Here is a 24,596-nt window from a genome sequence, read left to right as displayed (position 1 = left end):
GCCCTTGTCCAGGAGGATCCCACATGCCGCAGAGCAGCTAAGCCCATGTGCCACAACTACTGAGCCTGCGCTCTCGAGCCTGCGAGCCACAACTACTGAAGCCTGCGCACCTAGAGCCCGTGCTCCGCAACAAGAGAAGCCACCGCAATGAGAAGCCCGTGCACCGCAATGAAGAGTAGCCCCCGCTCGCAGCAACTAAAGAAAGCCCACGCGCAGCAACGAAGACCCAATGCAGCCAAAAATAAATAAATAAATTTTAAAAAATAAATAAATAAAGTATATTCCCCTAAGACCTTCAAAGAAATGACTATAAGGGATGGCTTTTTTTCCTTTTCTTTTTCTTCGGTGATCAAAGTTGTTAAAACTACTTAGGCAAAGAAGAAAACTTTTCTCCTCTGCCTCTTCTTTGCTTTTAACCATATGGATTCCCTAAGAACCAGAAATGTAATATATTTTATGAAAGCTGGATTAAGTAGGACATTGTATACCTTCATGCTGAGATACCTAATATCAAAAACAAAATTAAAAATTGTCTACCCACCAGTCAAATTTTAATTCCAAAGAGGGTTTTTATGATTTATCCATTCACCAAATATTTATTGAACATCTACCATATGTCAGACATTGTTCTGGGCATTGAGAATTCATTTGTGAACTAAACAGACAAGAATTCTTGCTTCATAGAACTTAAATTCACTGATGCAAAAATAGTTTAAGCATATTAGTGGTACTGTGTTCCAGAGCTCTTGTTATCAATAATTCATGCTGGCCTGGTGTTTTATAATTTACAAAGTGATTTCACATACAACTATCGCATAATCTTCAGACATGTAACGACTATCAGGAATGTATGAATGAAACAGATGTTAAAAATAGAAGAAAGCTAACACCTGGGGAGTAGTTTGACATTTCTTATTTTCAGCTAATGAATGCATGAGCTCAGCCTGTGTTACCCAGAATAACTTACTCTTTCTAATAGAGTAACTCCTGAGTTAATCGGCTTTTTATCTTTAGATATATCTTTTTATCTTTATCTTTAGACTGTGTTCAGGAAGGAAGGTAGAGACCATGCAGTTTAGGCAGAACAACACTGGAGCCTCATAAGTTTCTCAAACTTGTAAGACCTTAACTAGTGCACATCTAAAATTTGAGGATTGCACAGTCCTGACTGTATTGTTAAGTATCTTTTAGCATGAAGATGAATTTTGAAAAGACTGTGTGTGTCGTGTCTCAATATGCACTTGTCTTCTCACCAGGATGCACCTGCTGCTGCCCGACAGCAGTTCTACACTGACATGTACTGTCCGATCTGTTTACATCAAGCTTCCCTCCCTGTTGAAACAAACTGTGGACATCTCTTTTGTGGTAAGCAAACAATGCTGTTCTTGGTAAAAGTGACTATTTAGACCAAGACCCGTGTGTGTGCACAAGCCGGATTCCTAATTTTCTCTCTGTCACGTTTTGTATTTTGTGAGTGGGGCAGATTGCTTCTGAGATCCTGCTCTTGTTGTCAGCCACTTTTATTTAGTGTCCGTAGTTCAAAGATTAAAAAGACTAGTTATTCAACCCCCCAATAAACAGAAATGTGTTTCTTTGAATAGTGAGTTAAGGATATCTGTACCATGAGGGAGTCACTGAATTCCTCATTTTCATCGCTTTCTGGTGGTTTCATTTATTACTCCTCCTTCCCAAGGCAGCAGGGTTCTTCTCCCAAGGACCTTGCCCGAGACCTTCCCTTGGCTCTGCCACCTCTTTTTCACTCTGAGTCGGTGCAGAAGTTCTTACCTCTCTTCCTCCGGGACTTCCAGAGGCTTGGGAACCCTAGAACATGTAGAGGGACGAGAAGGGACGTTGATGTCGCACTTAGTGTCAGGAAGGGGTGCTGTCCACCCCTGGGCATCTCCTGACCTTCCAGGAAGAGTCACAGAGAGTGATGGGACATACCGCATGGCCACTGCTGGCTGTGGTCACGTGAGATTGGCAGGAGTCAGTTATTATGGGCCTGCTGTGTGCTGGACGCAACATACTCCATCTCATCCCAGCTCACAGGTGAGGAACCCCGAGGCTCAGCAGCGCTAAGAAATTTTACAAAGGGCAGCCCAGCTGCAGACGGACAGAGCTAGGTTTTAAACCCGGGTCTGACTTCACAGCCTGTGCGCAGTTCTGTTGGGCTGGCCAAAAAGTTCGTTCGGGGTTTCCCGTAAGATGTTACCAAAAACCCAAACGAATTTTTTGGCCAACCCAATACTATGTGAACGGTGGTTTATACAACTACCCTCTCCTTAAGGTTTATCTCATCATGAGACCTATTTTTTATTGGTAGTATTTCTTTCCCTTCGAACAGCTGTATGCAAGATAGGGTGCTGATTGCTCCCAAACTGTACTGATTTAACATGTAGCACAGTGATTTGTACTTTGCTTTCTCCCCTTTGTATCTTTTGTCTAAGAGTCAGAATTCCAAGGTATACAGTGTTACTGTTCATGCTGTTGGGGGTGAAATAAAGTATCTGGAATCCATTCCATGCTATGCAGGGTTTTCTATACCTTGTGCCCATTTAGTCAGCACTGACCAATCCCATCATTGCCTCATCCATGAATTTCAACCTCTTCCTTCTGGTTTTTGTCTAAGTAACTAACAAATTACAAAGCACTATTTCAGTGTCTATCCTTAATTATCTGTTGGAAGTGCTAGTGAGCAGCCAAATAATGAAAGATCAGGTGCTGGGGTAGGGGATTAAATGGCCATCAGAGAAAGCAGACGTTCCCCCTCAAACCTCTGGCCGACGTTCCTTATCGATTGTGGACTTGCTCTGGGTCTGGCTGTGCCTCGGCCGTCCCCTAGCACAGCACCCGAGGCAGGGGTTGGGAATCAGTGAGGTCTGGCAGGCTGGGCGAAGTCTATTTGCCAGCCCAGGCTTAGGTGATGCACTGTGTGGATAACCCGGTCAGTTGAAAGATGGCTGTGCTGTGCTCTTGGTTTTACCTCTGGGTCTGGGGTAATAGGGTAGATTCCTTCCGATATCCTGCCCTTCTTGTTGGGACACTTTTATTTACTGTCTGTAGCTTCAAAGGTTAAAAAAAAAAAAAAACTAGTTATTCAGCTTCTTAATAAATAGAAATGTGTTTCTTTGAACAGTAGTTCAAGGATACTGATACCATGTATATGAAGAGCATTTCAGCTTAGCTCCATGTGTGGAACTACAGTTCTGTTCCTTTACAGCAAGTCAAGAATGACAGCAGCAACAGACTTCACCTAACTTGCATTTGTAACCCACATTACTTTATTTAATTCCCCGGCAGTCTTATGAGGCCTTATTCTCATTTTACAAATAGACAGATCTAGAGAGATTGTGCCCCGGATTCAAGTCATTGAGCCATCTCTCCCGCCATCCTAGTTAAGGGAAAGCATCAGGCACATCACAGCAGATGTGTATGAACTGAAGTGTTTGATTTGCTGGACCATAGTTTTCCAGTGCAGGCAAGTGGCCACTACATAATTTGCAAACCAAGGACACCTATACTCCAATCTGTGGAAAAAGTTATGGAATTAAATAAATTAACATATGTCAAAACACAGTGGACTTTTGGGTGAAAAGGTAGTAGGTAAATCTAAGGCATCATTACAGATGGTAATAATACTAACATATTTATGATCAGTTTTGCTTTCATATGGTTTCTATGTGAAATTAGACTGCTCAAAGTATTTAGTAAATATTATCGAATTAACACAGCACCCTGAGAGCAGGAAAAGATATCAGATACAGATGGTTTAGCTTTTTAAACTTGTCTTTAAATCATCGAACCAGTTTTTCCCCACAGTCACTAATGGTCAGATTGGGCGGCCTTGGCTTCAGGCAGTGGCCTGCTCACCAGTGGCCTTGTGTACCATTATTTCTGCCTCTGGGATTTGTTCCTGCCATCGCAAAACCCAGAGTGTCCTCGCTCCTGTCTTCTGCCTGTCTAATCTTACCAACCCTACAAAGTTGGGTTCAAATTCTGTACACCTTTTGTACTGAAATTTAATATTACACACTTCAAGATGTAACTACCTTCTGAGTCATGTAAGTACGTTACCTTGGTCCCCTCAATTTGATTGAAGGAGCCAGGAAGCAGTTAGTTCAGATTCACAGTGGAACCTGGATGATCTGAGAAATGGGGGCCTGCAGAGGAGAAACTGAATTGGCTCCTTAAACATCAGCCAGTATTTAAAAATACTCCTTCATTTGTTACTGGTCTGAACTTTAGTGCCTATACACTTAGTGCACCTACCACCACTTTTTAAGGTCTGTAAATCCTCTCTCTAGGCTGTGTTTACCTGTTTCACTGCTCATCAATGCCTTCAAGAAGAAAAATCAAATCCGTCCAGTACAAAAGTTGATTCAGTTACTTAACTGGATTATGAACTTTGTTAGGGCAGGAAGCGTGAAATCTTTGTATCCTTTGGCTCCTTTGTGCATACTACCTAATTACTATTATTGATACTTAAGTGACTTGGTTTTCTAAACTTTTAGAAAAATGGAAGTTGTGTTTCTGTAACATATATATCAAATTTGCAACAGAAAATTTATAGTGTGATTTGTTGGTTGTCATATGTACAGTAATGTTCAATTACTGTTTTATTTATTCACATAGGAAATGCAGTATTTTCTGTTAAGCCTCATAGCATTGAAGCAGTTAATGCATGCTTGCTTTTGATTGTAAAAATGCTTGTATCTTAACGGGTAGTTTAAATTAAAATATTTTTCAGTGGCTTGGAATTGTTATTAGATTTGAATTTGCCTTAAGACTTGGTTGGACAAAGTAAAAAACATTTTAAAATAGGTGATGCTGTTAAAATATTTCAAATATATGAAACTTTCCCAGGATATATGGACTTAACAACATCAATATTAATGTTTTCTTCCCATTAGGTACCTGCATTGTGGCGTACTGGCGATACGGTTCATGGCTTGGGGCAATCAGTTGTCCAATCTGTAGACAAACGGTAATGTTTGTGCCCAGAAAACATCATTTATACTAGCTCATTTTGTAAATTTTTATAGTTTCTGTATCTAACTCTTGAATTATTTTTATGTTTTTAGCAGAACTTCATTTATCCAAAGCTTCTCTGATGTTTCTCCATTATTTTAATGTCTTTAAGACACCTCAAAAAAAAGGGAATTCCCTTTGATATCCCTTCAGTCATAGTGAAAAACAGCTGGTACATGAACCCTTCCCCAAATCCTAATAAGTCTTTGTTGTAACACCAGCAAGGGAACAACTGAAGTGGCAATCAGGCTTAAGCAAATATGCTCTGCATAGACTTCTTTTGAAAAAAATAGTTTTTCAGTTGTACTTTCTTTTTAACCTGCCCATCTGTGGTGAGGGTCCAGACAGCTTTAAATGACGAACAATGCCTTTGAAAAATGTCTCTTGTGGAGCCGTGGCCACGTCGCATCACCCAGAGCAGATTAGCCTGTTAGATCAGTACAGATGCTGCCTCCGAGGGACGCAGTGAGGTTTTACACACGCGTGTCGGAGACTGAAGTGTCAGTACGCTACCAAACGGCTCAATTTCTTCGACAAACTGGAGAAACAAAATTTTGTTTCATTTGAAAAATCTGAGAAACTGATATTTGTAATTTTTAAGTTAATAAATATAGCCAAATGGGATGTTCTATTCACCTTTCAGAATTTCCTTTATATTTATATTATTCTTTTCATTTAAAATATATGCCTGTCTGATAATGACTCATGATCAGGTACACAGACAGCCTCTCCTTGGGAAGTCTTCCAGTGCAAACGGACGTCCCGACCGGGATGGAGAGCTTCCAAGTCAGGATGCTGAATTGAGTGCACGCATTTACTTTTGCTCCCTCTGGCAACCCCACCGAAACAGGAAAGGCGTAAACCCACAGGGACCACAAAGTAAAATAAGATTAGAGAAGGCACAACAGTTGTTCAAAACTTCTTTGTAAAATATAACTGACGTACAGAAAAGCACACAAAATAAAGAGGTACAGCTCGCTGACTTGTCACAAAGCAACACCTGAGTAGCCACCACTCAGATGAAGAAACAGAAACTGGCCACAGCCCCAGAAGCCTCCTCGGGACCCCTTCCAAATCTCCCCCGCTTCCTTCCTCTCCTAGAGGTAGCTACTGTTTGACTGTTATGATAAGCATTTCCTTGATTTTCTTTACAGTTTTATTACCTTAGCATGCTCCTCTAAAGATTACTGATCAGTTTTGCCTAATTTGGGGACTGTGTATAAATAAAACCATATAGTGTGCACTGTTAAATACATATACCCATACACAGAAATGCACACACGTGTGTGTACCTTTCAGCCATTGTTCTCGCTTATCCACTTCCCCCACTGCTGCCTTTTTTGATTGGAGAGAGGAAGGTTCAAGGCTTTCTCTTCTTTCCTTCTTGCTTCTATCGATACATCCCCAGATTCTGCCTCTTTCACACTTTTTACCACATGGTTAGGAGGAAGATCATTTTTTGGTACCACCTCTCCGGCTGATTTGATGTGTGACACAAGGCAGTTGGCCCTGAAGCTTATTTGCCAGTGCCACCTCTCATCTTTAGCTCTCTGCCAGCAACACGGAGACCAGGCCAAAGGTCTTGCCGTAAACAATTAGTTCCACCACCTGCCCCTCTTTCTGGCACTACCTGTGGCTTTTCATAGGGCATATGCACATTAGCAGGTGGTATCCTTTGGACCACACATAAATTGGCTAGAGGCAAGAAAGGTGGAGATAAACTTGTGGGTTCCCTAACTGCAGTGCGTGCCCACTGCAGTTCATCTACCTGCCCCACCGCCTGCTTCACTGGGAACAGTGTGCAGGCTGCTGCCTGTGGCTGGGACATGGTCACCACGTCTCCCCTGGGCGCGCACACTGACACGCCAGCGGTCCTACCACGTCCCTAGGGTGAGTGCAAGTGTCAAGCTTTCTGGACACCCCAGACAGAGGAAGTCCTTCTTCTCCAGCATCACTATAACGCCTACCCCAGTGCCTTATAACGGGCTGTTGAACACGTCTCCCTCCCTTTCTATCCTGGGGATTGTGATCACCAAGGCGCAAGGCCACGTTGTCCTTTTTTTGTACGTCTAGCACTTAGCGCAGTGCCTGGCCCATGTACATGGTCAGTTAACATTTAGTGAAAGAATTCATCTTTATTAACAAATTTGTGAAGAGATGGCTGTACCTGCTGTTCCTACCACCTGCTGCTCTTAGGCACTCCTGTGTTTGGCTGTTTGGGAAGCACCTGAACAGTGGGGTCCTGGTTTTACAGCTGAGCTGAGGGTCAAAACAACAGTGAGATGATTTAAACCCAAATCTATCACGGCTCCTTCCCATATTTATCTCTTTGTACAGTGGCCATTTCTATAGGAGGTGTTATATTTTTAAATATACTTGTTTTTCGAGGTACCGTCATCTTCAGATTACCCGAGTATAGACCAGGAACATTTGTGTATCCTCCTTAGCTCCGCCATGGAGGAATCAGGGTTAAATGTATTATGTTATATAACAGTATCAAGAATTACCTTTTTGATTGTAGTAGAGATGGGTGCTTGAGAGCTGGTTCCTGCAATAACTTCATCTCTGTGTGATGCTGGTAGCATTCAAAGATCATTCAGATACCAGAGAGGATAAGGAATCATGATTTTAATCAAAAAAGAAAGCCCTAATTTTCCTCTCTCAAAGTGATATGTCACTTTGCTCCTGAATATTTTCTCATCATTCTTATATCCTCAAATGTCTGTTAGCCCAAACAGAGAACTACTAACTTGATCCCTGGTGTGGATTGAAAAGTTCTTAAACCAGTGCCCATTTTATTTTACAGGAGTTCAAATAACATTTTGAATGGATTTTATTGTAAGGAAACAGTAGCTTACTTTTCTCCCGTGTCGCCTTTGTTAAAAGAAATGAGCGAAATCTAAATTCAGAAGCTTTTCTCATTCTATTGAATAATAACACAAAATGAAAAAAAATTAATGCTGCAGAAAGATGTAACAATTTTTTTTTTCTGTAAATCTACAGGTAACTTTACTGCTAACAGTATTTGGTGAAAATGACCAGTCTCAGGATGCTGTATCATTGCATCAAGATATTAATGATTATAACCGGAGATTCTCAGGGCAGCCCAGATCTGTAAGTAATGTTGTAGCGGGTGCAAAGTTAGAGTGTGATGATACTTCTCTTTTGTAAAGTGAGATTTACCAACAAATAGTCAATGTGAAAAGTCTGTGTGTGTTACGTGAAGTCTTTACTTTTCATTGTTGCTGTCATTCACTGAGTTACAGCTTTCCCAAGGACTACTTTTCTATCTTTTAAAAAATGGCATTATTAAACTCTTTATGAAAGTGATACCAGCAAAAAAAAGCAACAGAAAAACATTGGAGGGAAAGGTAAAATTATTGACTCCTACGTGATTCTAAAATAGGGTTTGTCTTACGGGAAACTTACAACTGAGAACTTCTGGAGGGAGTTTTACCATTGTGTTTTACTCTTTTACCCTGGCCCCATTTGAATTTGTTCCCTTAAGTAACCCTAAGTGTTGGGGGTTTTGTATGTCAGGTATTCAAAAGCATTCTATTTTTAAAGAGCACATTAATTCTGCAGTTGCCCCTCCTCCCCAAAAAGGCATTTGATAGATTAAAAACCCACACTTTACTGACTCATCCCAGTTTTCTCAAAATTTCTCAAAATTTAACAAAGAATTCTAGAAGTGTATGACTAAATATGTACTTGAAAACCCAGAACACACTCAGTACAAATTTGTACTGGAAGCCCAGACTCTGCTCCACGCTCTAGGCTCTGACGTCCACTTGCTCAGGGTACATCCCACTGGCGCGTTCCTGGCGTCTCGGACACGAGATGTAACATGCACAACACTGACCCGATCCCTCCTTACCTCAGCCTTACTCAGCTCAGTGCTGATGTCCTCTTCTCCCTCATTCCCCTTCTCTGATCTGTAAAGAAGTCCTAACGTGTCTTTTCTCTCTTTCTGGGGATGCTGTCATTTCTGCCTCATAACAAGTCCTGTGTCTGTAGCCATCAGACTAGGCCAGGCCACCACCATCTCTTGCTTAGGACAACTGCAGTGGCCTCTTCACTCGGACCTTTTCCTCTGCACGGCAGCCCGAGTAATATTTTGAAAACATAAGTAAGACCACGATGCTCTTGTGTTTTGAAACTTCTGAATTTCTGGAATAATGTCCCAACTCCTGGCTGTGGCTTTCAAGGCCCTGCATGGCCTGGTCCCCCCTCCCCTTCCTCGGGATGCGGCTCTCAGAACACGCTCCTGGCCTTCCCACCTTCGTGCCTCACTCGTGCCATTTCCTCTGCTTGGAATGCTTGTCCCGCTGCTCGCCTCCTGGCTGACTTCCTCATCCTTCAGGTCGGTCCTAGTATATCTCCCTCGGAGAGGGTGTCCCCAATCAACCAGGGCAGTCTCTCTCATTGCCCTCCGACCTTGTTCATTACCATTCTCTCAGGAGACGGAAAGCTTCATGAGGGCGAGGACCGTGTATATTTAGTCACTACTATGGTCTCAGTGTCTGGAATACAGTAGGCCTTAATGCTTGTAGAATTTATGGTTATCCTTAAGATAGAAATGATACTCCTCCTCCCAGCCAAGAATATAAGCTGTTAAAATGCTTCTGTATTACACAACTGCGTAGACTTGTGCTCCCTCGTACATGCTGTTCCTCATTCTGGGACGTCAGGTACATTTAAAGGCATACAGTTTCGCCTGCTGTGGATGGTGACAGGCAAAACTTTTAGTGACAAGAAAAGCTTGACCTGGTCCCTGTTGCCCTCCGTGATTCTTTGGGAGCCTCTTCTGCTGTTTCTGATCCGGCAGTTTTCTTATGTATCCTCCAGGGGCATCTTAGGACGATTCTTTGAAAATCAGTTTCAAATTCAAGAACTACCACTGAACTTAAAAAAATCATTTTAAGATGTTCATTCGTATTTTAAGGTGTGAAGCATACCATTGCTCAGTTATTTTGTGTGCATCAGATATATACTTAATGAATAAGAAAGCTTGGTATGTGATGAAATTACAATATAATAAAGACATTTAGGTTTTACTTTGATATTCTACCCCAGAGTTAGAGCCAGATTGCGATTAGTGCACAAGCATTTCTCAGTAACCCATTCCATATTTCTTGTCTAATCACTACAGATTTTGTATAAACACCACCATATGAGAACTGAACAAAATAGCCCTGATAAAGGACAGAACAGTATTCAAGAGACATACTGGCTGGTCATTAGAATATCTTAAGTAATTTACCATAGACCCTGTGAAAGCTGTATAGCTGTTTTGCTTTAAGTATTAGTTTCTTCCACAGAGAACAGAAAATCAGCATGAGGAGTGATTCTAAAAAGACCATTTTTGTTCTTTTGTGATCCGTTTTCCAAAAGGAGTTACAAGATTTTCTTTGTCTGGTGGGGTTTTTAAAACCGTTTTCTCATTGCTTGCTCAGTTCTTCCCATTTTCGTCTCCCTCTCAACTTATTCGGCATTTGTTGGACAAAATACATACTTAGAGTTGGATTTGTGATATTTATACAGATTGTTAAAAACAGCTGAACTGGCACTGGAATGACCACAGGAAGTGATTTACTTCCTCTGGCCAGTTTCTCTTGCATCTCCCAACCCCTGAGAAGTAAGACCTCAAAGAAGTTAGGTTCAGGAGTCGTCACGGTGCCTCATTACTACACGCGGCCTTATGGTCATGCAGTCAGCTAAGAGCTATGCAGAGGAAGTGAGAAGTTTCCAGTCAGAGACGAAACTGACTTGCTCAAGGTCATACAAATAGATGCTGGTACTGTCTTTTTTTTTAAAAAAAACTTTATTTAGATGTAATTTACGCACCATATAGTACCCCTGTTTAAAGTATACAATTCAGTGGGTTTTAGTATATCTACAAAGTAAATATAATCTAATTATTAGTCTGTATATATTCAGAAACCATAATCATTTCCAGAAAGGGTAGGGCCTGGCATTTCAAAAATTTTTGTGGCAATTAATAATTCACTTAGGGCTTCCCTGGTGGCGCAGCGGTTGAGAGTCCGCCTGCCGATGCAGGGGACATGGGTTCGTGCCCCGGTCCGGGAAGATCCCACATGCCGCAGAGCAGCTGGGCCCGTGGGCCATGGCCACTGGGCCTGTGCATCCGGAGCCTGTGCTCTGCAACGGAAGAGGCCACAGCGGTGAGAGGCCTGCGTACCGAAGGAAAAAAAAAAAAATTCACTTAAACTCAAGCTAAGCAGAATAAACATCCTAAGAAGGAAATCAGTTTCATTGCTATTCTTAGATGGTCAAAGCCATCAAAGTTGATGTGTCTGTATATACTTATATATTCTGTATATGTATATACTTATATATTGTCTGGCAATTTATCAAGGTCTTTTATAACAGTATCTCTTCTAGTTCTTAATAGTCCTTGTGGCACATACTCAGTTAGTTGTTGACTTATCTCTAGTAGGTTAAACAACTTTCCCCAAGATCACTTGGCTAATAAGTGGTGTGTCCAACTTTAAAGCTGAGACTTGAGCTCAAGCCTCAGTCTAGTTCAGTACACTGGGTTCTTTGTTGGTTTATTTTACTAACTCAAATTAGAAATAACTTGAGTTTTGTATTACTATATCCTGTGTTTCAAATTTGTTGATATTTTAGTTACTTTTCAATTATCTGCAATAAGACCTATTTTATAAGAACCTAGTAATCAAAGAACTATTTTTAAATAAAATGTGTAACTAGAAAATATGGTGTTCAGTGAATACATGAAACTCCTTCATTCATGTTAACTGAGTTTCTCTGCACGTTGTAAGAAAATTATATTATTTTTAAGTCTAACACACTAGATACCAAATCACAGTATTTGTTCTTCCCCTACCAGATTATGGAAAGAATTATGGACCTACCCACTTTACTGAGGCATGCATTCAGGGAGGTGTTTTCGGTCGGAGGCCTTTTCTGGATGTTCCGTATCAGGATAATACTTTGTTTAATGGGGGCTTTTTTCTACCTTATATCACCTCTAGATTTTGTGCCTGAAGCCCTGTTTGGAATTCTAGGCTTTCTCGATGATTTCTTTGTCGTATTTTTGTTGCTCATCTACATCTCTATTATGTACCGAGAAGTAGTAACACAGAGACTCAACAGATGAGAAAATGAGTGCACTAAAATATTTGAGCCAATGTGTAAAATCGAACAAAAGGACCATGGCAGTTTAAAGCATTTGAATATTATCTTACAAGTTTAAAACCACTGTATGACAAACATTTGATTGTCATTTGCAAATGCCTAGCAATATATGACTGGAATTTTTACATGTTGCAGGTCCCAATAGTAAGGTGAGAATTATAGTGATTTACAACTGTATCTTCATTCTGTGTTGTCTATAAAGTTGTGGAAAAATATGGAATTATATAAAATGCGATGCTTCTATATCTTCTCCCCCACCAAACTATTCAGGTTAACTGGATGTATAGTAAGGTGTTGTCAAATGTACAGTTTATCCAATTCATCCTTCTCAGTGAGTACCCACATGATAATATATTGCTGTGAGACTCACCTAAGTATTTTGGTTACAATAAAATATTGTACAATATTGGGGAAAAAATCAGTGTTTCTTTGAGTAGCTAGGTTTTGTTCATTTGGAGCAGTTCTGCTTTTCCATTCTGATATAATTCTTTGCTACCAGCTGAAGGGGAAAGAAGAAACTTGAACTTTGTTTATTTGATTTTATATTCTGGTTTACAGAACACTTCCTTAAGTGACAGGAGAATTAACAAGTTGTGAGACATTGGACTCCAGCCAGCACTCTTGATATTCTCAGTTATGGCATTTCAGTAAGAGTTTGGTCCTTTTATAGGAACAGTATATAAAAGTTACTTGTAAAGAGAATTTTTGTTTCAGGAGCCTGGGTGATACTGCAGACACATAACAGTTTGGTACATTCCTGAGGAAGGTGGTTCTCCGTAGCTGTGAGCATCAAAGACCTGAGGAGGGCACTAGAACACTAAATTTGACAAGAGAAATTACTGGTGAGCTATAGCGACAGAAATGTACAGATTTGGTTAGTTTTCTCTTGTCAGAACACTTTTGTAATACTGTCCCTAGATGACAGAATATAGCCCAGATTCATCAGGCCTTGTGCAGAATGAGATGATTCAGCAGGAACGTTATCTTGGTTTTTGGATGACTACAGCATAAGTACTTAACGCTCTTTTATGCAGTTTTCTGTTTGAGAAGAATCAAAACCACAAGTATTACGAAATCTTAACTCCCTCAGCTGGCACTGCCCTTGAGTGACCTGGACAGCAGGGTAGTCACTGATCCCCAGGGCTCAGGCAGTGTCAGCTCTGCGCCTGGCAGCCACTGCTAGTCATCCTGTCCACTCATGTGTCAGTGAGCCTCACTGTCAGTCTTCCAGGTGAATCAGAGGCCATCAACTGATGAGATGCTGAATGATACATCAGTAGTGTCTTGTAATTTGGGCCTAAGACAAAGCTGCTGCTTGTCACAGAGAAAAACAAAATCCTTAAGTATAGCACATTGTAATTAAAGCGATTTCTTGCATACCGTTCATTTAATCCTCAAGAGAGTTAGGTGAAGAAGACAGGGCATTACCTTCCTTTTCATAGATGAAATCCCTGACGTAGATGAAACGGCTTTTTTTTGTCTGAAGCCATGCACAGATAAGTGACCGAACTGGTATTAGACTCCTAGGACTCCTACATGGGGAGAAACTGGGATCCTTTGGAAGACTTTTGGAACATACTGGAGTAGGACAGCTTGGGTTCTCCTAAGAACAAAGGTTTAGAACAAAGGTTTAGAAAGATTACATATCAAGACTCCACGAATCCTGATTCACCATGTCCAAATCAAACTTCTCATAGGGTGGCACACTTCATAGGAAAACGTTTCAGCTGCAGTCACTAACTTAAGAAGCTAATGAGTAGGAGTTCTTTACAGCACCATTCATCAGTCTCGAAACGCATTGCCTACCAATTATAAATTTGGTGTGGGGCTACAGCAAAGCCATTTTTGAAAGGTTTTAATTTTCTGTGCATGTGTTCTGCTTCAAGTGTCACACTTACAGTACTTTTATTGTAATATTTGGAATTCCTTCTAAGACTTTCCTGGTAGAGGCGTATTGTATCAACTTTCGTAACATACAAAAACACTGTATGAAGTCTTACTAAGTTGAAAAGGGAATATGCTGTATTCTCAGAAGTTTAGACCTGTTTATTATGTCATCTTTATTGATCAGTGATAATAAATGTAGAAGGGATCCGAGAGTATTTAAAGCAAGTAGAGTCAATCAGTGTTTTAAATTTTTAAACATCATAGTAATACTTCTGTGATTCAGAGTTAGAGCATATAAATCAAAGCAACAGTTTGGATTTTCGTAAACAACAATATTGTAACTTTCAAAACACAGATGGTCCAGCCCCAGGAGCAGATGATAACTTGGGCAGCTCTGTGGGGAGGGAGACAGAGGAAACAGTTGTTCTAACTGTCCACTAGAACAGTGGTTCCAGCTGCTACAGTTCTCAGCACTGAAAGTAACATGGGAAGAAAGGACTGTGCTGGTCCCTCTGGCTGTGCAGATACCTACCTCACAGAGCTGTTTCAGAGGACTGACAGTTTGGTTCAAACCTTGTGATTTAAGAGTTTGTCAAGCAGTGACTCTTTTGAATAAAAGCAACATATCTAAAATTAAAGAGTAGCTGTTATTGTCTGGTTTCTTTGACACTGCTTTAAAATTCGGAACTCCTGAAATAGCATTCAATACAATGGTTGCAGTGGCTTTCTTTTTCACCTCATCACGTTTCTAATTAATTTTAAAATTTTAAATGTAGAAATGTTTTTGAGAAAAATTATTTAATGTGGGCAGTCTATATTAATTCTGGACAATAAGGGTGAGATTGGAATCAGTACCCTTGCACCCTGATTCCCCACCCCTATTTCTTTTGAGTGTGTATTTTACTGAAACTGTATAGTTGATAACTGAAATGTTCTTTTCTGAGTCTGAGGGATAGGAAAAGGGCACTCAAGGTTTTAAGGCCCTAAGGCTTAAAGAGTTTCCCAAGACCAGGTTAGTAGGCTTTAAGGGCTGCCGACAGGAGGCGATCCTGTCACAGAGATAAAGACAATCGTAGAGCTTTTGCTGTTCAGTCAGAACCAGACCATCTTCACAGCATCAGTATTTGTTTGAAGCATCGAGTTCCTGACTGCAAGCAAACCTCAGCTGTTATCAGTCACTGTCCCCTCCACCCACTGCCTCCTCTGACTTGTCCCATGTCCAGAACGGGGCATGAGGGGAGTACACACCCGTTAGACAACACTGAGCATGTCTGAACACTGTCCTTTTTCTTCCAGATTAGTGGCCTTTTAAGGGGAATGTAGTATGTGACATAGGAGAGGGCTAAGGGCTAAATAAAGATGTTTTAAACTTCACTACATCTAACAGTTTAGATTTTAATTAATTTTAAAACACAAAATTTAAAAATAACTACTTAAAAATATCTAATAATTCAGATCAAAACACTCACCCTGCTAATCGGTCTTAGAGGAAACCTATAGTTAACATCTACATGGAAATTAATCTTCGTTTCACGAATCCTAGAATGTTAACAGCTGTAAGGGACCTTAGAAACTGACTAGTTTTTGTGTTTTCTCTGTGAAAATCAGATAAAACCTATGGATAGCTTCCCCAGAAAAATGCATATATACACATACGTATAGTTTTGATTCATTTTCAGGGGATTCAAAGAGCTGACCATTCATGGATTCCAAATTAGGAATTCCTCAGTCCTACAGCCTAACTCTACAGATGAAGATAATGAGGCCCAGAGAGAATGAATGTGAGGGTATTTTAAAATAAAAACTGTTTATAGAAAAAGCAGCATAGTTGGATAGAAACTAAAATCTAAACTGTTAGAGATCAGTGAGTTTAAGGCATCTTTAGGCCTTGGCCTTCTCCAACATCAAAAAAGTGGTACATTTTTCTTCAGTTTATCAAGCAAGAAGACAAAGTGTACCCTTCTAGAAAAACTGAGACAAAACCTACCCTTTTAAGGTCAAGGGTTAAATTTTCCTTTTTCCCTAAAAAGTGTTCTATTAGTAAATGAATTAGCTCCCGGCCTCTGAAGACTCTGAAGAACATCAAACTTCTAACTATCCTTCAGTTCATCCCTATTTATTCCCTTTCCCTTAAATGGTCATATAAAGCTACGCATATATTCACTTTCGATATTTACTGAAGTGGTCAGATGAAGAGATCATAAGAGCATATAAACGTCTCTCTCATTCTCTAAAAAAAAAATGGCAGTTTTGCCTATCTTGTGTGGCCCTTGTTTGCTTAATAAGCTATTTTATTAAAGTAGAACAAATACCAAACATCTTATAGAGGTCAGATGATGAACTATCATAAAGTGAACACACTGTTTAACCATCACTTTGGTCAAAAGATGCATTACCACCATCCCATAAGCCCCCCTTCATTGCCTCTCTCCCCAAAAGTAGCCTCTTCTGACTTTAGTTTACCTACTTTTGTTTTTTCACTCTACAAAAAACAGAATCATATAGTGTATTTCTTTTGTGTCTGACTTCTTCAACATTATGTTTGTTAAGAATCATCCAGGTTGTAGGACTGCTTTATTTTAATTGCTATATAGTATTCCACTGTATGACTGTACCACAACTTACTCAACTATTAATGGACATTTGGGTTGCTTCCATCAACATTTTTAAAAAGCAGACAATCATCTTTGAAAAGTAAAAATGCTTCCTTGAAGTCACCCCTTGACAAGTAAGGAACAGTTATTCCAGCCTTAGGAAATGTTAAGAAATGGGCAAAGGAGAAGCCAATGATGGGTGCAAGTTAGTTTAGAGGTACTGAAAATTATTTTTCTATTAAGCAAATAAATTGATTTGCAGACCACACTGTGAAAATTTAGTTCGGGGGACTGTTTTTTACAAAGAAAAATACAACCTTTAGTTCAGTTCAGTAATATATATATTTTAATTACATTCAATTCACCTTACCAGTAAATTTACCATTTTCAAGTAAGGAAACATTAGGATGATAGTCAACAAATAATAAAAATGTTTATTTCATTTCCAAATTATGGATAGCTAGAAGACAGAAGGGGAGGGGAGAACAGAACTTGGCTGAGGGAAATCCAACCAAACGACTGAAATGACTGGATCACAAGCCTCAAAAGGGCACCCTGGACTGGCTGGGGAGCTTCCATGCTTCTTTAGTAGCCTGCATTCCCAACCTCAGAACTATTTATACTTTCTTTCACGTCTGACATTCCTCAGTCCTACAACCCCAAAGCTTCCGGAATCAATCCCTCCCCTCCCAGGCCTCTATCCTGTTGGGGGACATAGTTTTTTTTTAATTTTTTTTTTTTAAGGCCATCAGCATCTCAGTAAAAGGCACCACCGTCCATTTATCTTAAGTGCTCCAGCCAGAAACTCACGCTCAAGTCACCCCCGATATCTTGATCCTTTTCCTCCTCATTCTTGTTTCCATCCATCAGCAAGCTCTGGTGCTTCTGCCCCTTACACGTGTCTCTGCTGCCACCACCTCAGTCCAAAGCTGCCAACCTCTTGCTTGCCTGAAACAGCCCCTTAGTTGGTCGGCTCACTTTCGCTGTTGCCCCTCACTGATAAACTCTTCCTTTAACAGCCAGAATGACTTTTTCAAAATGTTTAAATGGCTGAGCGGCTTCCCACTGCGCTAACATCCAGACCAACAACTTGCTGCTCTTCAACCTCACTTCATGCCCTCCTTCCCTGGCTCATGGGCTCGACCACACAGCCTCCATTCAGCTCCCAGAAAAGACAAAACTCCTTCCTGCCTCAGGGTCGTAGCACACACTCCTTGGGCCAGGCACGCTCTCCCCAGCCTGCCCACCTTCCTTCTTTACACCGCTACATGTTTTTCCCTTCCTCTGGTTCTCAGATTCAACGGCCCCCTTCTCAGACAGTAGGCAGTGACCTCTCCTCCGCCCTCATTCACCCTTCCAGCGTTCTAACGTATTCGGGCATCTTCGCACAGTGCGATTCTCTTTATATTTTTTATTGTACGCCTTCCCCTCAGTAGAACATAAGCGCTATGAACACGGGGGCTATACTAGTCTTGCTCACTTCATCACGAGCCACGAGATTACCGGCACCCACGGAAGAGGCAAAACCTCCCTCCGACTGAAAGGCGCGTCAGCTGTTGGCGATTCCCGACGCAGCACCTGGGGACGGGCTGAGATCGCTACAGCAGCCAACAGTCTCGGCCCGCCGGCTGCGTGCGGGCGTCCGCCCTCGCTGCTAGGCGCCGGGGCCTGGGCTCCTCAGAGCCTCGCGATACCTGAAGAGGCAGGTAAGGCGATGGAGGCCAGCGGGCTGGGAGAGGAGGAGTCCACCTAGTTCTAGGAATCACGCCATCTGTGGCCGCGCTTTCAGAAAAAAGAGCGCAACTGCCCAACGCCCTCAGGTTTACACCTGCCCTACTTTAGCCCAGCGGACCCAACAGACCGTCTAGCTCTCCACCCTACACCGTCCGGGATAAGTAACCCAGCGAAGCACCGTGGGGGCGGAACCGGCGCTGGGCTCCCGCCCACTCCCCCTCCCCTCCCCCCAGGCAGTTCCTTCTTCCTTCCGGAAGCTCGGAGGCCCCGCCCACTTGCGCAAGGCCGAGCCCGCCTCGCGACACGCCGGGCCTCAGCCAATGGCCTGCGTCCCAGGGAACGTTACCTCTGACCTCAGGGCTAATCAGAGACAGTAGGACGAACTCATCGCGAGAGGTGAGGTTGAAGCTGCCTCCGCCATTTTGGAGATGGGAGACGGGCGATGGCTGTGGTCCTTCTGCTAATGCAAACAACAAAACGAGCACATGAGTCACTCCGAATAAGGCTCTCATCACTCTAACTGCTGACCAAAACTACAGAAGCAGCGAAGGTGTCAAAGCCGAGCGCGGCGACATCGATAGCAGCCTCAACTGCCTGCTGGGGCGGCAGAAGTTAAGTAACTGAGGACCGGAAGGATGGTGCAGTCCTGTTCCGCCTACGGCTGCAAGAACCGATACGACAAGGATAAGCCCGTTTCTTTCCACAAGTAAGTACTCTGCGCGCCCCGTGGGCTCGGCCCCTAGTGGGGCCAGGGGCGCGCGGCCGTGCTCAGGGGCGGAGCCAGGCGCGTGTCCGCGCGAGACCTGTGAGGGGGCGGGGCGAGGGGCGGAGCTAGGGGCGGGGCGCCGTCGGCGCTGCGGGCCAGGAGCGGTGGGCTCGTCCCCGGAGTAGCCGCCGGCGCCCCGCCCCGGGTGGCGTTCTCGGCGCGCGTCGCTGCGCCGGCCTGTCCTCGCGCTTAGGTTCGCGCGCCGCTCGGGGTGGCAGGTTCGGGGTCCAAGGGCGATGCCTGGAGCCCCGGCGGGTCGTGAGGTCTCCAGACCCGGAGGCAGCTGGTTTCATCACCCGGGTCGCGGAGTAGGCAGGTGGTAATGAGTCTTTAGAAGGGAGGCTGAAGCAGCAGCAGCGACGGAGAAGGCCCGCGTTTCCCCTCTCTGCTGGAGGGGGCGTGGGACGGTCCAGCGTCGCAGCCGTTAGGACTGACTTGGCCAGGCGTTCGGGAGGATGTTTTGGACCCAGTTTCTAGGACCCCACGTTCAAGGACCAGTGAGTTTCCCAGAAAGGTTCACGTACTGCCAAGATGAAGAGCTGTGTTTCGCGCACAGCGGCAGCGTGGGCAGTAGCAGGGTATCGTGCGTGGGGAAGAGCACTCTCGGAGGGAACGCGGCCCACCGCCCTCGGGGCTGCTTCATCCGGGAGGTGCCGCGGCCGGAGTCCGAGGAGGGACGGTCTTCTCTTGAGAAGAAAACCGCAGAACGGAATGATAGTGATCGTTCGATGTCTGCACGGTGCCATTTTCATTCAGCCAAATTCAGTGTTCACAAGTTTTACTACGTTAAGAAAATGTGGCCGTAACTTACGACTGTAAGTGGATAATAGCTAAAGAAATGAGAGTTAGTGATAAATCATACAAATTATTTATAGCTAAGTAATTACAAAAGCAAAAGCAAATATTCAGTTTGGGGGTGGGGACCTTTTTAACAGGGAATGTGGGTGCATTTTATAGGTTTGATAGAATATGAGAGGAACAGAAATAAGAGTGTCTAGAGCATAGAGAGAACTTTTTTTTTAAGATTTTAATTAAAAAAATAATTTTTTATTTTTGGCCGCGTTGGGGCTTTGTTGCTGCACACGGACTTTCTCTAGTTGCGGCAAGCGGGTGCTGCTCTTCGTTGCCATGCGTGGACTTCTCATTGCGGTGGCTTCTCTTGTTGCGGAGCCTGGCGCGGGGGCTCAGTAGTTGTGGCTCACGGGCTTAGTTGCTCCGCAGCATGTGGGATCTTCCCGGACCAGGGCTCTAACCCGTGTCCCCCTCATTGGCACGCAGATTCTTCTTATCCACTGTGTCACCAAGCAAGTCCCTTTAAAGAGATCTTGAGTATTGATGTTTCCCCTTCCGAGAAGGGGATAGAACACTTAACACTTCCAGGATTCGGTTCAGTATGTCCTACTATTACCTCTTGATTTATTAGAATTTCTGAAAGCTGATGAATTGACCTCCAGGACTTCCAAAGTGAAGGAGTAGGTCTGGAGATGGTGATGTGATCAAAGGCATTCAGTTCCCACCTCCCCATTTCTAATGATATGGCAGAGGGAATCTAAACATAGGGAAGACCCTTCATTGGCACTGCAGACTGGTTAAGGATGACATTCACACATCAGAAATACTGAGTTTCTGCTGGCTGTTAAATAGTCAATTTAATCGAAAGAAGGGCTAACCTGCCTCTAAGCCCTTATCTAAAAGAACAGTTTGGGGAAATAAATGGGAAAGATCTTGACCTCAGAAAGAACCTGCATTGTAGTCCTTGAGTCTGGAGGCCCTGAGTGCTGAGTTTTACCAGTGATTGCTACCATGTTTGTACTTCTAGAGGCACTTCCAGCAGGAACCTTCTAGGAGCCCTTTTCTCACTTTCTACCTGATGGCAGTGGGAACAGCTGTGCTGGGCAAAGAAAAGGGACTGCCCCAACGGTGGGTTAGAGCTTCCTGATCACAGCAGAGCCAGGCTCAGGCGTACCTCACTTGGAAGAGGAACTGTGGAACACAGATGTAAAGCACCCTTTTTTGGCTTCTTTCCAATCCCCCCAGCTCACTACATCCTTGACCTGGAAGAATAAAATCACAATAAGTTTAAGCTCTTCCTAGCTCCCTTTATCTGGGCCTAATGGACATATTTCAGTTGATTAAGAGGTAATTCGAAATGAATACTTTTCTCTATTTCTTTCTCACTATGATTTAACTAATTTGATTAATTCATATTTGTCATACTGATTCTAAGAGAACCAAAAGCTTCTTTTTCTCAGTACATAGTTATAAATGTGCAATTTTGTTTTACAATACGCAGAAAATCACTGGTGAAAAAATAGTTAATACAAATTTCACTCTATAGCATGTATTTTTACCTGAAACTTTTAGTGTCTTCAGTATAAAAGTTAAGCATTAAAAACTGAGATAAACAGATAGTGGACCTATACGATTTACCCTTGTGTATTTAGATGTGTGTGGAATCCCTGTATCTGTTAGTGAAGGTTATTTACAGTATCGCTGCACGTGGGCCTCGACCCCAGCCTCCCATCACTTAACTCTGCCACCTGCGTGCATCTATCCACATGGCTACCTTTTAATAAGAATATTTTTTTATAATGTAAATTCTTAATCAGCCTGTCCTGTTTAGATTGTATATGTCATTGTATCTGACATTCTTATAGCTGCTATGTGATCAATCAGATTCCTGTAAGAAATATTGCTTTTTAAGAAGAACAAAGATACCATGCTGGGAGGGGTGACTTATATTCCACATTAGTGGTGGTCACTTTAGTTATAGGATTTTAAAAGAAGTACATTTTTAAAAAATTTACTTGATTCAAGTCTAGTTGATTTATAATGTGTTAATTTCTGCTGTTCAGCAAAGTGATTCAGTTATGCATATGTATACATTCTTTTTCGTATTCTTTTCCATTATGGTTTATCTCCAGATATTGAATATAGTTCCCTGTGCTATACAGTAGGCCCTTGTTGTTTATCCATTCTCTATATGTAATAGTTCGAATCTGCTAATCCCAAACTCCCACTCCATACCTCCCCCTCTCCCACCCTTGGCAACCACAAGTCTGTTTTCTATGTCAAAACAAGTACATTCTCAACAAACTAAGGTAATAAGGACGCAACTAAACACTGTCAAAAAAAACAACAACAAAGATTGGCAGGGCTGGTGTTTTAATCAAATGCCTCCTTGGTGTGTTAATACCGATGGAAGCTAGTTCTTTTCTAAGCAGGAAAGTCTAGGTGTGCCTTTTTTTTAAAAATAAGGTTGGAAAACTGAATTATGTCGCCTTCTTAGGTTTCCTCTTACTCGACCCAGTCTTTGTAAAAAATGGGAGGCAGCTGTCAGAAGGAAAAACTTTAAGCCCACCAAGTACAGCAGCATTTGCTCAGAACACTTTACTCCGGACTGCTTTAAGAGGGAGTGCAACAACAAGTTACTGAAAGAGGATGCTGTCCCCACAATATTTCTTTGTACTGAACCACATGACAAGGTAATAAGTGTTTTAAAATATTGGGTGGTTTTCTGTTTATAAGATTAATGTGTTCACTGTGGAAAATCCAGAGTAGTGTTAAGAAAATAAATGTTGCCTGGAACCCATCACTTGTAGATAACCACTGTTCACAGTGAAATACTTTTAAAAAATACAAAGTGCAGTTTATTAAAGTTAAATATCCTCACACTAAGAAACTCAGTCTAGCTTCATAACTTACTTTGAGATCACTCTGTAGTCCTACCCACATGTTGATAAGTTTTGATTTTTCTTTGTCAGTGATAGTTCAGTTTCAAAGTATTTTTCCCCTCAGTTTTAAGTGCTTAATATTTAATTAAATCTTAATAATCATTCTGTGTTCCTTGCATCCCATTTCTATTTCAGAAAGAAAAGTACAATTAAAACTTGAACTGTTTTCTCATTTTAGAATGTTTCTATGCCGAGGAGACAGAAATGAGTCTAGTATTCTTAAATTCCACAGATGAGTTCTTGTGAACTGTTTCGTCATGAAACTGAAACGTGCTCTGCATCTTTGTTTTAGAAGGAAGATCTTCCAGAGCCCCAAGAACAGCTTCCCCGACCTCCTTCAACACCCCCGGTTTCCCAGGTTGATGCTGCTATCGGGTTACTCATGCCTCCTCTTCAGACCCCTGATAACCTCTCCGTTTTCTGTGACCACAACTACACTGTGGAGGACACCATGCACCAGAGGAAGAGGATTCACCAGCTCGAACAGCAAGTAGAGAAGCTCAGAAAGAAGCTCAAGACCGCACAGCAGCGGTGCAGAAGACAGGAGCGGCAGCTGGAGAAGCTAAAGGAGGTCGTGCACTTCCAGAAGGAGAAAGACGACGTCTCCGAGAGGGGTTATGTGATTCTACCAAATGACTATTTTGAAATAGTTGAAGTCCCAGCATGAAGAGTGAAATTTGTGTTGGTGTCCAGTGGGGCAATACCACCTACCCTCTTCTAGCCTGTAGAGGAGTTTCATTTGAAAAAAATTACACTTGGTCACTTGTATAAAAACAGTTCAGAATATTTTTTTAAAAGAATAAATTAGATATATACTGTAAAATTGTAAATGTTTTGTTTGTAATTTCAGGGTTTTTACATTTTAACAAAATATTTTAAAAGTTATAAACTAGCTTCATTGTAAGTTGGTTTCAAGATTGGGGATTTTTGTTTCTTAATTTGAGTATTTATAGAAATGATATGAAAATAAAAAGTAAAGAGAATGATAACAGTGCAGTAAGGATGATTTAAGTTTAAAATTTTAAATGAACAGTTTATTCATTTAGAGAGAGAGAACTTAGTCACATTTTAAATCAGAAGCATGGGACAATAACTTCTCAGAATATATATATATATATATATATTCTTATTCACATATTCTTATTTGTAAAGTCAGCAGATTCATTTATCTTTCTTAATCATTTATCAAATATAAATTGGCAAGTCAATACTTAAAAAAAAAAAGATTGGTTGTCTTTAGAGCAGAAAATGAGTCATTCCATACCTAATCAAAATGGTTAAAAGACTTTAAAGAATGGATTTTTAAAAAGTGGACCCTTCTTTTCCCCCCACTGTCTGGCATTATAGAATTAGAAGTGTGTCTCCACTGCAAGATACACTCTCCAGTAAGCAAAGTAGGCATTGTTATCAGTGAGGTAATGACCAATGACCAATGGGGGCTGATCCACGGCTTGCCTTTTTCTCTCACTGCGCCGAGCTGAGGGACATCCAGTCCCCAACTGTAGGTGTACCTGCATCCAGATCTCTGCCAGATGTGTTGTGTGGGTAGAGTTTGACTTGTTCCATAAGGTGAAAATCTTGCACTTGACTAATTGATTTTGGTCAAGGCTTCACATAAAAAACGATTTCTTCACTTTTACCACAAGTTAGAAATTACATCCCATTTACCTT

General features: G+C 41.9%; 2 protein-coding genes and 1 long non-coding RNA gene across 10 annotated transcripts in view; 2 read left to right on the top strand and 1 right to left on the bottom strand.

Moving 5' to 3' along the window:
- The window catches only part of RNF170 (ring finger protein 170), a 34,273-nt gene extending 15,662 nt beyond the window's left edge, over window positions 1-18,611 (top strand). For 3 of the 4 annotated variants that reach the window (XM_089903810.1, XM_089903812.1, XM_089903813.1), the window contains 4 exons: window positions 1,257-1,365; window positions 4,911-4,984; window positions 8,032-8,142; window positions 11,903-18,611. In XM_089903810.1, coding sequence (XP_089759936.1) covers window positions 1,257-1,365; window positions 4,911-4,984; window positions 8,032-8,142; window positions 11,903-12,172 — 564 coding nt within the window. In that variant the 3' untranslated portion in view covers window positions 12,173-18,611. The remainder of the gene's footprint in view (window positions 1-1,256; window positions 1,366-4,910; window positions 4,985-8,031; window positions 8,143-11,902) is intronic. The other variant, XM_089903811.1, reaches the window with a different exon arrangement.
- On the bottom strand, window positions 10,789-19,197 carry LOC111173562 (uncharacterized). The gene is made up of 3 exons (XR_002644240.2): window positions 18,772-19,197; window positions 13,639-13,813; window positions 10,789-11,222 (listed from the first exon to the last, which is right to left on the bottom strand). It is a non-coding gene; the product is annotated as an uncharacterized LOC111173562 (long non-coding RNA).
- On the top strand, window positions 18,828-23,748 carry THAP1 (THAP domain containing 1). 5 transcript variants are annotated; one of them, XM_022571349.3, is made up of 4 exons: window positions 18,828-19,131; window positions 21,011-21,330; window positions 22,481-22,676; window positions 23,218-23,748. In XM_022571349.3, the coding sequence occupies exons 2-4, from the start codon at window positions 21,305-21,307 to the stop codon at window positions 23,590-23,592; spliced, it is 597 nt and encodes a 198-aa protein (XP_022427057.1). In that variant the 5' UTR covers window positions 18,828-19,131; window positions 21,011-21,304; the 3' UTR covers window positions 23,593-23,748. The 5 variants fall into 5 exon arrangements, with proteins under 5 accessions (XP_022427057.1, XP_022427056.1, XP_022427054.1 ...); XM_089903809.1 differs by lacking the exon at window positions 18,828-19,131 and adding an exon at window positions 19,307-20,006 and having other exon boundaries at window positions 21,011-21,189; XM_022571350.3 differs by lacking the exon at window positions 18,828-19,131 and adding an exon at window positions 19,307-20,006.
- The last annotated feature ends 848 nt before the right edge of the window (window positions 23,749-24,596 follow it).

The sequence above is a fragment of the Delphinapterus leucas genome, chromosome 21, assembly GCF_059928025.1.
Source record: "Delphinapterus leucas isolate spDelLeu-1000000601 "Yukka" chromosome 21, BTC_Dleu_Yukka2, whole genome shotgun sequence".
Classification (NCBI taxonomy): Eukaryota; Metazoa; Chordata; class Mammalia; order Artiodactyla; family Monodontidae; genus Delphinapterus; species Delphinapterus leucas.
The sequence above is the reverse complement of the archived record's forward strand: the minus strand, read 5'-3'. Positions and strand labels throughout refer to the sequence as shown.

Bases quoted from the DNA above. Each gene is read 5' to 3' on its own strand.
- THAP1 (XM_022571346.3), top strand. From the start codon at position 19,723: ATGAAGAGCTGTGTTTCGCGCACAGCGGCAGCGTGGGCAGTAGCAGGG. The intron at 20,007-22,480 runs GTAAGTGGATAA...TCGCCTTCTTAG, and splicing joins TGTGGCCGTAACTTACGACT to GTTTCCTCTTACTCGACCCA. The intron at 22,677-23,217 runs GTAATAAGTGTT...TCTTTGTTTTAG, and splicing joins GTACTGAACCACATGACAAG to AAGGAAGATCTTCCAGAGCC.